At 35.3% G+C, this 14131-nt stretch overlaps 1 protein-coding gene across 9 annotated transcripts in view; it reads right to left on the minus strand.

Annotated features, from left to right (window-relative positions):
• Positions 1-14131, minus strand: part of OSBPL8 (oxysterol binding protein like 8) — a 159715-nt gene that overhangs the window by 25031 nt on the left and 120553 nt on the right. For all 9 annotated transcript variants that reach the window (XM_011226764.3, XM_034644535.1, XM_002920648.4 and 6 more), the window contains 6 exons: positions 13722-13823; positions 11350-11553; positions 8516-8600; positions 6472-6643; positions 3206-3443; positions 2415-2599 (listed from right to left, as the gene is read on the minus strand). In XM_011226764.3, the coding sequence (XP_011225066.1) occupies positions 2415-2599; positions 3206-3443; positions 6472-6643; positions 8516-8600; positions 11350-11553; positions 13722-13823 (986 nt within the window). The remainder of the gene's footprint in view (positions 1-2414; positions 2600-3205; positions 3444-6471; positions 6644-8515; positions 8601-11349; positions 11554-13721; positions 13824-14131) is intronic.

Raw genomic sequence — 14131 nt, forward strand, 5'->3', positions numbered from 1 at the left:
CCCTGCTCGTGCTCTCTCTCACTCTCTCTCCCAAATAAATAAAATAAAATTAAATTAAATTAAATAAAGAAGAAATTTTTAGAAGCCATGACTCAGCTACCCCCTTGGCTTTTTGCTGTTGCTATAAACACTATAGAACATTGACCGTGTACATCAGAAGTGAATTCTATCGAGTTTTCATACATATATAACATATATATATATGAACAATAATTATAAGAATTATTCTTTAACTATTATTTCCCTCAAGCATGTCTGAAAGTTCAGTGTAGTGATTTTTTTCTGAGAGAGAGAAAGAGTGCACGATGCATGCTGGGGTGGGGGGTGGTGGGGAGAGGGAGAGAAAGAACTTAAGCAGGCCCCAGGCCCAGTCTGACTCAGGGCTCCATCTTGTGGGGCTCAATCTCACAACCCTGACATCATGACCTGTCAGACGCTTAACCGACTGAGCTACCCAGGCACCCCTAGTGATTTCTGAAAAAGTGTGAAATGGAAGAGACCGGGCTTAGGCTTACTGACAACAGTGCTGATCAAAAACTTGCCCTTATTGGGAGTAACAACTGTCTGACTGTACTCCTCCTATTGTGGTTTAAATTCTCTTGCTATGCAATTGTATTTTATATTTTACATATACGTGGTTCAAAACTCATAGCAATATGAAGAAGTATACATGTCTTGCTATTGTCCCATCTCTCCATATAGGCAATTTTTTAAAGTTTTTTTTTAATAAATAGTTTTCTTTAAGTATAAAAAAGCAAAATTATGCAGCTGGAACACTTATGCACAAAGAAAAGTTGGCAAACCACAGACATTTTTTTTGGACCTTGATTTTTCCACACATACATAATCCTAAAGATCCCTCCAAATCAGGTTATAGACTTCTTATGTGTAAATGTATCATACATTATTTAACCACCAGTCAACTATGGCTGAATACCTGGGTTATCTAATCTTTTACTATTACAAGCTGTGCTACAACAATCTTGCATATATGTCATTTTGAATATGCAGATATATATCTGTAGGAGTTATTACCAGAAGCAGGATTACTGGATCAAAGGACTGAATGGATCTATAATTCTGGTAAATATTGCCAGATTCCCTTCAAAAGCACTGTGCTAGCTTGTATCACGCAGCAGCAGCAGCATACAAGTGCCTGTTGCCCCACAAAGCCTTGGCAACAGTATGTGTAGCCAGAACAATTTGGGAAAATGGGCATCTCTCAAGAAGATCTTACTGTGAGATTCACAGGAACCTGCCTCATATTCTGAGAGAAATGAATTTCTAGACAGATAAAAGAACGATAATAAGATGTAAAGCAGAATTGGGGTATAAAAGCTTTGGGATTTTGGTCACTGTGATGGATAAAAAATAATAGCTAATAATTTGAATCTGCAGTTTTCTTATTTTGAGTGAGATTTACATATTTAAGGACTGTTTCTATTCAATTTTGAACCACCTGGTCATTTCTTCCACTTCTTTTTCTATGAGGTTGCTGATCATTTCATTAAATTTCTAAGAGCCCTTTTTATTTTAGGGAGATTAACACTTTGGGTATGCCTTATTTTGCCAAAATCTCCTAGTTTCTCAATTATCTTTTGATTCAGCTTATTTATTTATTTCTTTTGCAATGTTCAGTAGGCAACTAATAGACTAATAATGTAATTACTAAACTGAATACAGATATAGATGCAGAATCTAAAAATCCGGTCATAATACCAGAACTCAGTATCTTAGAAAACAGTGTCTCAAATAGCTGGAATGGGGGCAGTAAGCAAAACTTGGAAAGGTATGCATAAAGTTGCTGTCTTTTACTGGTTCTCCAAGAAACTGCTGGGAAAGAGATGGGCAGCTCCTTCTCCACCTCCTTTATGCATGCCTTCCTCAGAATTACATCCAGGATCAGCTGGCAGGAAGAAAAGCAAAGATGGAAGTGGGGATTTATGTCATAAGCCAGCAACTGGCCTGGCTGTGGTAACCTGCACGTGCCTCACAAGCATACAGACAGGATACATATAAACAAGAGTATAAGCCCCAGATGGGACCTGAACAAGAGCTTAGTGGACCGGGGGCGGGGGGAGGAGCGCGGTGGTGCACAAGAAATGCCAACCACCTCTCCCTATGTTAGGTCAGTGAACAGGTCAAAGAGCCTGAGAAAGCAGTGCTGTCAGCAGGGGTAGACTCCTTGTCTTCCTCGAGCTTGTGATCTCTCAACTCAACTTCATAAATGGAAACATTATAGCAAACTATTAAATACTCTTATTTAGGTCAACTGTAGAAATGGTGAAGAGAGTGAAGAGTGATATCTCATTAGAGCCTGATTTTAGAAAGGCCTAACCACTGTATTTAGACTTCTGAAAAATCTTTTAAAACTATAAAGTGTCTTTCATTTTAAAAAATGAGAATTTACTTACTCAGATAGGAAATCTGCATGGTAGTAGTAATCTGAAAGTTTATCCAGGAAAGAACGAGGTTCCAAAATAAATGTAGGCAGAACCACCCGGGACAGGTCCATGCCAGGACGGACTTGTTTCAGCAGTGTCCAGATAAGGCTTTTGTTTTCTTCAGACACAGTTTCTGTTTGAGAAGCCTCACCTGCCTTTAGTAATTAACAAAAAATGCTGAAATATCATATTTATTTCAGACATATTAGGTATATAGGTAAGACAGCTGATGTTGAAATCCAAATACGCTACAGAACTATTTCAAGCATTCTTAATGAGTGGAAATAACTCATAAGATAATAAGTCTATAGCTATAAAACTTACGTTAAAAAGAGTAATTGTTAATAGGCATCAAAGTGAAGGATATATACGAAGAATTCATTACAAAAAACATTACATGCTATTATTTTATACTATATTTATTTCTATGCACTAGCCATAACAAGAAAGTTATAAGCTCATGTATCCTTGTAATTTACATTGTACCTGGCAACGACATCAAGCAGTACTATCCTATTTCAAAAACAAACTTAAGAGAATGTAAACTTTAACAGAATGTATTGGTACTTGTGTGAGTATACGTATTTAACTGTTTATAAATTCTAATCCATTTCATATGTATGTGACTTTAAAAATAAAATAGGTATCATACAAATATTCTCTTTCAGGAAAATAAGCAATAGGTCAAAGAAATATCTTCAATTTCACTTGGAAATTCCTAAGAATTAGAAAATCAGAATATCTGAAAATTAGACTTTTACCTCTCCAAGTTCTTCATGGCTCTGTTCAGTGTAGGTAGTCTCCTTTAAAGGCTCAATGGGCTCAGGTTCTATGTAAGAGTCATCTTGCCTTTCTGATGTATCTGTGTCACTTTCTTCACTTTTCCCCATCACCTCATTATCAGAATCATCATGCTCTTGGTCATTTTCTTTATCAGATTTATCAGAATACATATCTTGGTCCTTAAAATGCTGTCGTTCAATTTCACTATCATTTAACCTTGAGGGAAAGATTAGGAGGAAGAATAAAGGAGATTAAGAATATTTAATTTGTAAATCAGAATGAAATATAACACTTATTGAGACTTTAAGTGTCAGGCACTGTTCTGTGATTTACTCAGTTTTACTCAGTTAACACTCAAAAATAACACTGTAAGTAATATTACTATTCTCACTTTATAGATTAGTAAATAAAGGCACAGAGAAATTAAATAAAAACCTGGGAAATATTTAAAGAAGACATTCTGAGTTCTTTGCCTCTTTAAAAGCTGTAAAAGCTTCCAAAAGCAAAATTTTAGACTTCCCCTTGTTAGATTTTTGTTTTGTTTTGTTTTATAAACATCATCACTTGAATCAACCTCGCTATCACTTCTGGTCTAAAGAAAAACTTCAAGTCAAGACCATCAGATTCTCAAGTGAGCTCAAATGAATTATGGGTTTCCCCCTGTAAAGGTCTCTCCAAAGTCACACAAAGTAAGTGAAAATATTAAAGTAATCCTCTCTAATACTTGACTCATAGGCTTATCTTGAGAAAAAAGTTCAAGAAGAATTGCAAATGGAAATTTCAGTTTATGGAAATAAACCTATTGCCTATAATTGATTAAGTTACTGTACCCCAACCCTATTCTTACTTATGGCGATTAGGGTTAATAATCTGTACAAAAAGGAATTTAAAAAAACCTCCCTGCTTGTGCATGCTCTCTCTCTCTGTCAAATAAATAAATAAAATCTTAAAAAAACAAAAAAAACAAAAAACACAAAAACCCTCACTTCCAGAATAAAAAAAAGGTGTAAAAATTTTTTTTTCCAAAATATTCATTTGTTTGGATTTTAACCAAAGAATCTTTTAAATACATACATACATACATATATACATAAATAAACAAATAGAGAGGGAGTGTGTGAGTGGGGGCAGGGGCAGAGGGAGGGAGAGAGAATCTCAAGCAGACTCTGTTCTGAGTACAGAACCAGACATAGGGCTGGATCCCACAACTCTGAGATCACCATCTGAGCTGAAATCAAGAGCTGCACGCTTAATCGACAGAGGCACCCAGACTCCCCTAACCAAAGAATTTCTAACAGAAATTCATTTTAATAGTACTTATTTTCTTTCTTTCCCTTTATAATCATGTATTTTAAAAATGTAGTCTCAAATTCTGTCCCTGTTTTCTTACCATCTTCTCTTCTTAGCCTCTCATGATCTGGTTTTCACTCCCCTGAATCCACTGAATCTGTTCCCTTAAAGGTCACTAATGATGGCTTAGTTGACAAATCCAATGGCCTTGTCTAATCTTCATCTTCTGTGACTTCTCTGCGATTTTGATGATTAATTTCCTTGAAATGGTCTTAGTGCTCAGGTTGCCCTAACTATGGTTTGACTCTTTGAGCTCTCTGATTCCTGATTTCCTTCCATCCTTAAGATATTTTAATCTTCCTTGGTCCTCTTATTATCTCTATCCTCTCTTTCTTTTGGCAAGCTTGCCAATTTCAAGCCTTCACCATCATTTCTATTTGATTTTCAAACCCATGCATGAATAAGCTTCAGGCCCATGTTTTTAAATGCTTGGCTGATATCATCTATATGTCCTGGGACAAATGCATCCTCAACATGTCCAATATTTAATAAATCATCATTTCCCAACATGGTCCTTTTTAAAAATTTTACCATTGTCTTACTAGTCACTCAGCCTTAAAACTTGTAATCTTTAACTTCACCCACTCCCTGTCCCTTACATCCAAGCAGACAAAGGTAGGCCTCCATTCCCCTTATCTCTGCATCATCAGCTCTTAGCTCATGTTCTGTCATATAGTCAAATGAACACATTCCTATGTTGATTTTACCTTTGTAAAAATCTGTTTCCTGATTCCCTAGCTGAATGTTATCTTTCCATCCTTTAAATTCTCCTGATCCTGTATTACCCTAAAGCATCCCTCCCCTTTGGTTGTTTATGTCATTCTTATCTTCCTATTATTTATAGTTGCCTGGCATTTTATAGGTTTCGAACAAAACAAAATAAAATGTCTCTTTAGGATCACAGAGCTAGTAAACTGTTGTATTGGATTCAAATTTAGGATCATATCTGATCTTTCTATTTATAATGCAGTGAATAATACAGAAAAGTATGTATAATGTCTTATACAGAAAAGAGGCTCAAAAACTTTAAATGAATAAATATGTGAAGCAGAAGAAGTTTTAAGACTGCAAAATAATAGCACTTCAAAATTACTTAGGATTCAATAAAAACAATGGACTATTTACAGCTGAGGAGCTTCGAGGGAAAAATCTTGGGAAGAGGCCCCTCCAAACATTCATTCTTAACTTTGAGGAAAGTAACCTCAATGCTGATGGGAATAAGTAGTTTCAGAGCAGAAGTTGAGTAATGGGACAAGGGAGGAGAAGGGAAATCTAAAATTCTTCCTACAAAGCAACAAGTGATGTGAACCTCAAACAAAGTATTTGTTAGTTTCCCTAGGGAAATATTTTTTTTAGTATTAACTACAATGAATATTTCAGAGGATAAAACCACAAACAGGATACAGTTCCAACCTGAAACACTTACAATATAGTAACGGGAGAATTCCACAAATACCATGTAGAGTAAGTGCCACTACCAAAAAAATTGAAAAGTGTTAAAGAACAGCAATAGAACAGATTACGTCTTACTGTCATGAAGCAGGAAAGGCTTTGCACTTGATATAATATTTGAGACTGGTCTTGAAGAACATTATTATAACAGGAGAAAAGAGCAAAGAGGACCAGGAAACATTCTTAATGGAGGGAACACCATGTACAAAGACAAGGTATATATTTGGGAAAGAACAATTAATTCACATTAGCTGAAATCAAGGAAATAACTTTCTATACCTTGTAACAGCAACTAAACAGATCTCAAACCAGGCCTGAGGCCATAAAATAGGAAGAAAACAGCCAAGTTCAAGTTTAGATACACTACAAAAATTCTAGGCCCACCAACTAACCTAGTGAACAACATAATCCCTTATAAAAATTAGTGACAGTAGCTACTCACTGAAAGTTGTCACCACTGTGGAGATTGTTAGCACGTAATAAGCCATACAAAGTCACATGTGTACTCTCTGATGAAATGCTCAGGTCATGTTCCTTTCCTTCCCTGATCATTGTACGTTTAAGAAGACTAGAACATTTCAAAGCCAACTCCAAAGCATCCATCCAGCACCTTCCTAGAGGAACACAGATTTGTAAGCAGTGTAGTTCAAGAAACTGTAAAAGCCAGCAGCCATCTTAATTTAACGCCGTTAACCTTTAAGCATACTATTATTTCTTTGAGAACTGTCAAAGTTAATTTGAATATAAAGTCTTGCAAGGATTTTTTTAATGCAATTTTTCAGTTTAACAAGTGCTTTTTACAAAGCATCTAGAAACCATTGGTAAAATAGCATATAGGATGCATTAGAAAGTACACCTAATCTAAAATAAATGTACTTTATTTTTAAAATCTTAGAACAGTAACAGGTAGTACAATTCGCAACTACCAAAGAAGGAACATAAAATATACTGAAGACATTATGTTTCTACTATAAACAAATTTATTAAAATGATGTTCTGTTGTTGTTAAAGGTCTATCCCCAGGTTTACCATCCAGTCTACTTATATGTATGAAATTTCTGAGTTATGGAAATGCCTATACAGTATTGTCATGAACTGTCATATTAGTAGAAACACTAATAACTTTATTTTTTAAATGAAAATTTAGAACTGTATTAGCAAAAAAAACAAAAAAAAAACCCAACAAAACAAAACCTGTTAGTTGCTCTTAAAAATGTATATGTACGTTTCAATGTCTGCCGTAAATATCAGTTAAGTAAAACACTTTCATAATGTAAGCTTGTGCCTATGGTATTTTAATTTTAAAAATAATCATCAGGTAAAAGTAAACTTTGAAAGGTTATAAGATTTGCTAGGCTAAGCTAAATTATAAAACATAAAAGTGAGGAAGAAATCCATTATCAATTATTAAGGTTTTTTAAAAATTTTTTAATTTTTTCTAAAGATTTTATTTATTTATTTGACAGAGACACAGCCAGCGAGAGAGGGAACACAAGCAGGGGGAGTGGGAGAGGAAGATGCAGGCTGCCAGCAGAGGAGCCTGATGTGGGGCTCGATCCCAGAACACTGGGATCGTGCCCTGAGCTGAAGGCAGACGCTTAACGACTGCACCACCCAGGTGCCCCCAATTATTAAGGTTTTAAAGTTAGGTTTGCTTTCACATAAGTAAGTTTTGCTTTCTCCAGATTGCTTCAATCTCTTATATAAAAAAACTCAAAACAGTGTATATGTGTTATAAATGTTAATTTTAAAAATATTTTATTTATTTGACAGAAAGCGAGTACAAGCAGGCCGAGTGGCAGGCAGAGGGAGAGGGAGAAGCAGACTCCCTGCTGAGCAGGGAGCCTGATGTGGGGCTCTATCCCAGGACCCTGAGACCAGGACCTAAGCCAAAGGCAGACGCTCAACCAACTGAGCCACGTAGGCGCCCCTAAATGTTAATTTTTTTTTAAAAAAAAGGTTTACTTATTTGAGAGAAAGCGCATGTGCGAGAGCAGGGAGGAGGGGCAGAAGGTAAACAGACTCCCTGCTGAGTGGGGAACCTGACATGGGGCTTGATCTCCCAGTGAAGCTGAAACCAACAGTTGGATGGATGCTCAGCCAACTGAGCCACCCAGGCAGCCCACAAATGTTAATTTTTATAATAAAATACAAATAGTATATTAAATGTACCTCTAAAATTATAAAACTTAATGAATTACCACAAAGAACACCAAGTCAGAAGGTGTTAATATGTCAACGGAGGATGAAAAAGAAAACTTTAGGCTGCCAATTTGTCACTTCATTTTACAATGCTTCCTTCCTATCAGATTTCCCTGTCTACAAAGTTAATGATATTTTAGTATCAAAAGCAATTTATGATTACAATACCTTTGCTGCAAATACCATACTAAAGAGATTTTCCCCAAAGGAAAATACACAGTGGCATATAAAATAAACCCTTAAAAATGAGGACCAAAATCAAATCCATCAAAATCTATATTTACCATCTGACTCTGAAGTAGCTCGGATGATCAGGTAACTGCTAGGTAAGGGCTGAGTTATAGATCCAACTGCTTCACCTTTTGGACCCTTAACATAAAATAAAATAAAATAAATGGTATAACGTAAGTATTATGAAATCTCAACTTCATATTATCCACTATTACCTGTAACAATCTAACATAAGCATGGATTAAAATCTAAAAGCAAACAAGCTTTAATCTCATGCTTCTTAAGCAAGCAGATGGTAAGTATTAATAAAAGTTTTCCTCTTCCAAAAAATATACCTCCTTACAAGAAAACTGAACAATTTATAGCTATTATTAAACATCTCTACTTATTGTTCACGTAGTAAAGAGAAACCTGCACTTAATTATATTAGACCAAATTTTAATTTAATAGAGAAATTTCCATCCCACAGATACTACTAAGATAAATAATATTAAATTTCTAGAGACCTAAAAAAAAAAAAGCTGGAAATATAATTTACAAGAAAAAGAGAAATGAATTTTGACTAGGTCTAGGGAAAATCTCTATTTTACAACCATTGATAAATGGTCATAAAATACTTGTTATAAAATACCAATGAAAAAAGCTCATTTTACTTTTCGAGAAAGAAAGAGGAATTTTGCCATTGTTGTTGGCCAGGGTTATTTGTTTTAGGAGTATACAACACCAAGAACTCTATAGTAATTAGTATCACCAAGGCTAAATTTAGGTGAACCCAGTTCTTCCCTGGAAAGAAAATCTGAGGACAGAACTAATAGTATAATTTTGACAGACAAAGCCTACTTTTAAGTTGTAAGATCAAAAAATAAAATGAATTTGAGAAGCATAAACATAAAGAAGATATAGACTCAACATGAAAAAGCAGTAAAAGTCAATATAATTTTAACAAATCCTGTAGTATCACTTGGGTATTTTCAAATAGCTTTATAATTTATGGGCCAGTTCCTATAACCAGCATAGAGTAGGATCTAGTCAGACTGCTTGGGTTTCGAGCTTGGTTCTGTGCTAGAAAAATTACTTAAGTAACTTCTGTAGGCCTCGATTTCTTTATCTGGGTAATAGGGAAAATTATAACCTCCTTAAAGGTATGAGAATTTTTAAAAGAGTCCACATAAAGTGCTCAAGAGTCCCAGATACAAAGTTAAGAACTGATAAATTCTACTTTTACCTTATCATAGATACTCTAAAGCTGTTTAAATAATGTCCTAAGCATATTTTGCTTGTGGAGAATGTTCTGAAAATCATCTAATTGGACAAATTTCCCTCCCTCCCAACAATACTGGGAATTCAATAAATTTGACATTAAAAATCTTTTTTAATAATTTAAAAATTCATTATAATTCTTACAATTCCTAATAGTAGTAAAGAATAAATACTATACAGAAAACGTTTTATTTTATTTTATTTTTTTAAGATTTTATTTATTTATTTGATAGAGATAGAGACAGCCAGCGAGAAAGGGAACACAATCAGGTGGAGTGGGAGAGGAAGAAGCAGGCTCATGGCGGAGGAGCCTGATTGTTGGGCTCGATCCCATAACGCCGGGATCACACCCTAAGCCGAAGGCAGACGCTTTAACCGCTGTGCCACCCAGGCGCCCCCAGAAAATGTTTTAAAGTTGTTTTTTTCACTTGAGAATCACATGATATATAATTAACAGAGGTTCTTTGGGTTAAATTCTTTCCCTGTGGGAAGTGCCTAATCCCAGAATGGAACTAATTCTCTAATCCTAAATCTACTTTTGCTATGACTATAGGTTACTGAAATGAAGGTTAAAAGTCCAGGTATTTTATAGGTGTATGTATATTGCCTAATTAAGCAATACCAAAAAATATTTAAAAGCTGAGTAACTTTTGTTTAATCCTAGGTCTCAGTTAGGTGGCTTCCCTTAAAGAAGAACCTCTATACCCTTTATGCATGTATAACTGACCTTCTGAGAAACTAAAATAATGATTGCTTTGTAAAAATTTAAACTAAATCCACTTATTCCATTAGCATGTAGTGCATGTCTAATGTCTGTAGAACTCCTTGGTAGTTAATCAAATACGGCATTCCTATTTTCTTTTATTTTTTATGATTTTATTTATTTATTTGACAGAGAGAGAAAGAGAGCACAAGCAGGGAGAAGGGCAGGCAGAGGGAGAAGTGGGCTCCCTGCTGAGCAAGGAGCCTGATATGGGGCTCGATCCCAGGACCTTGGGATCATGACCTGAGCAGAAGGCAGACGCTTAACAGACTGAGCCACCCAGGTGTCCTGCAGCATTACTATTTTCCTAAGTTTCTGCTTTTACACACAAGAGTGACCATGGTAATACTTTTTAGTTTTAAAACAAAGCTCCATCTTCAAAGAATGCTGAATCTCAAGAGTACACATGACAGCTATTTATACCCTTTTTGTCACATATTTACATCACTACAGGAAAGACCACAAAAATAAATGGCAGCTCTGTTCTAGGGGATCTTATAATTTTGATAGAAACAAAAACACTCCCTATAAATATGATACACTATTACAAAGCAAAGTTAGTAATTGCAATAAAAAAAAAACAGTACAAACTGAATCGCCACAGAGAAGACATTATAAGGTACAATGAAAATTTGAGAAATTTCCTGCAAAAATTTTAAATTTAGATCTTAAAGGTAAACAAAGCCTTCTGGTTCACAGTTCATTGTAGGTAGAGACAAAAAGAGGACTAATGCACTTGAAAACAGAAGCAAATTTGGAAGTCCTGGCAGAGGTCAGAAATCATTAGATTAATTGATTTTTATCTCCATTCTGAAACTCACAGGTAATCTTTACCTTTTACCTACGTAACAAGTGCTTACTTACCTTCACTGCCCAAATAGACTGTTCCAAAGGATGAAAAAGTTTGAAACAAAAGCCATCCTTTTTTGATGGACGTTCAATGATTTCACAGGCATTCAGAAGGACTGTTCCTACCCACTGACCATTTTTTTGGGTTTTATAAATCAGTAGCACTCCGGGTTTCAAAACACACCACAACTTGGTCCAGCTCTTTAGAGTTCCACGAATCTACAGAAAGACAAGTTTATTTAGGAAAAAAACTCTCTTTTTGCTCCACAATATAAAAACTCAGTAATGGCAAACAGGATGTTTTAATCTAAAATTTCCACAAAATACACATTTTAAATTCAGTAGATTTTTTTTTCCAGCTACTAGACGGTAAGCACTGCACACAAAGGTAAAAATACCATGGTTCTTGCCTCTGAGGAACTTAAAGTCTAGCCAGAGACTACGTCAACAGTTGCAAAATAATGTGCCAAGTAGAATGGTTTTCCTAACCCTCCTGGCCAGCTCAGGAGCCATTAAAATATACTTTCCTAGTACCGAGATTCTCCTCTTCTTAGCAACTACCATAATTTTATTTGTGGGAGTATAAGAAAATTCCACCTTTTTAAAAGATTTTTATTTATTTATTTGTCAGAGAGAGAGAAAACAAGCAGGGGGAGCAGCAGGCACAGGCAGAAGAAGGCTCCCTGCTGAGCAGAAAGCCCGCGGTGGAACTTGATCCCAGGACCCTGGGATCATGACCTGAGCCCAAGGAAGCTGCTTAACCGACTGAGCCATCCAGGGATCCCAAGATAATTCCACCTTTTAAGATTCTTCCCCCCTACCACTACATCAACAGTGCTGAAATCACTGCTAGCACAAACATCAGGCATTCCCTAAACATTCATTGAGTGGTAGGAAGAGGGGAGAACTCTCTTCCAACCCCTAAAATTACCTTCTCTAAGTTACCTTGTTCTTAGTAATTAGATAAAGTGTGCCATTTAAGTTCTTGGGGGAATTTTAAAAGACAGTTACCTGAATCTCTCCCTCTAGTCCCAAAATGTTCCTCGTCCCAGGACTTAATGTTATGTCAATAACAGGTCTATAACTGTTTTTTCCTATCAATTTCTATTTCTGTCATCCTTTAAAAATGTTTCTATGCAAGTTACTGAATTCACAACACTGAAAAGAACGTTAATATATTTAGAATAAAAACTAGGAATTTTCTTCACTTTATTTCCTGTAAAACATCTGCTCTCTCAATGCACTTTTATGAATTATGAAATAAATATCGGACTCCATAGCCCCTGAAACAGGCATACCACAGTAAGTGTAAATTAAAAAAAAAAAAACAGTAAGGGGGAGTTTGGGGCCAGCAATGAAGAAAAGAGAAAATCTTTGAGAAAAGTATCTGTTTAATATAAAAGAAATGGAAAAACAAGAAAAGCAAAAGGAAGAGTCATCTTAAGATAACATTCTGGATCTGGGACATATGACAATAGAACATGGATGGCAAATATCAGAATGAAGATATGATTTAGAAAGTCAGCCAGGGGATGTGCTGGGGACTTTTAGGGGATTAGTTGCAGGAATCCAATGTCAGAAGACAAGAGGAAGTTTAGTTCTGAAAAACCCAAGTGAGATGTGAAGCTTAAAGACTTTTAAGTAGAGTCAAAGTAAGTCAGAATGTGTTTTCTGCACAACACTGAAGAAGACCCTAGTACACCTGAACTAATAAGGAAACTTTCATTAGGCTCCCATTTTAGTGAGAGAATTTCTACAAAAGATCTCCTAAGGATTTTACGTTGGAGGTTGTACCAACTTTTTGGGAGAGTGGAAAATGCTCAGGGCTGGGGTGATTTTTAGATTAATGCCAGGTACTAAAATTTCCTGGGAGATCATTCTTAAACTTAGCATTAGTCTGAGAGATTCCTACTAAATATTCTTCAGATAAGAATGAGAAAGAGGATAGTGGGGGACGATAAAAAAGGAAATGAAAGTAAGTGGAAATAACCAGAGGCCAAAATAAGGTATGGAAACAGCATGTTTTTCTGGAAATTAATCCTTTCCAAATGATGATTTTTATATTAACTTTGTTTCATATCTTCTCAATAAGATAGTTTGAACAGCAAAATATTTCTTTAGACTACATAATATACACAAACCAAAAAATTCTTTCAAAAAGAACTGCTATCCGTATTTGATTTATTTCAAGACAGACAACATTAAGTTTCCTTCTCCCCATTAAGACTGGAACATAGAACCTCTGGGATACAATTAATAGGTTACCAGTGAAAAACAATCATCCCAGGAGTTGTTTCTGTCTTGAAGGCTTCAGGTGCACTCTGGGCTTTCCTATTTCAGTAGGTAAACATCCAGCAATTTGAATTTAAACTTCAATACAAACTGACCTTCAACCAATCAGCCATAACAATAACAGAAGGATCTGTGATTGTACTTAGTAACTCCTTTGTGGCTCTTTTCTTTTCTTCTCGGTAATTTTTCTTTTGCACCTATTTTACAGAAATAATAGAAAAATTAAAAATTCATTAGAAATGGGCAATTTCTTTCCAAATTTTTGAGGTCTATAATATGTAGACTATAAGATTCTAAGCCTCTTAGGATAAAAGAACTTCTTTTTAAAGAGCTCGTAGGAGTTTTTAGAGGTTAGAATCTAGTTTTTCTGATCACTAGTTCGCTGTATCTTTTTGAAGAATTTTACCTTTTTTAAAATTACATAATACTACATGTATCCAATCTCATGGTATGAATTTCAAACAACACAAATAAAGCTAAAAGCTGTCTTTATTATACCCTACCC

Source organism: Ailuropoda melanoleuca, chromosome 15 (assembly GCF_002007445.2).
Source record: "Ailuropoda melanoleuca isolate Jingjing chromosome 15, ASM200744v2, whole genome shotgun sequence".
NCBI classification, from domain to species: Eukaryota; Metazoa; Chordata; class Mammalia; order Carnivora; family Ursidae; genus Ailuropoda; species Ailuropoda melanoleuca.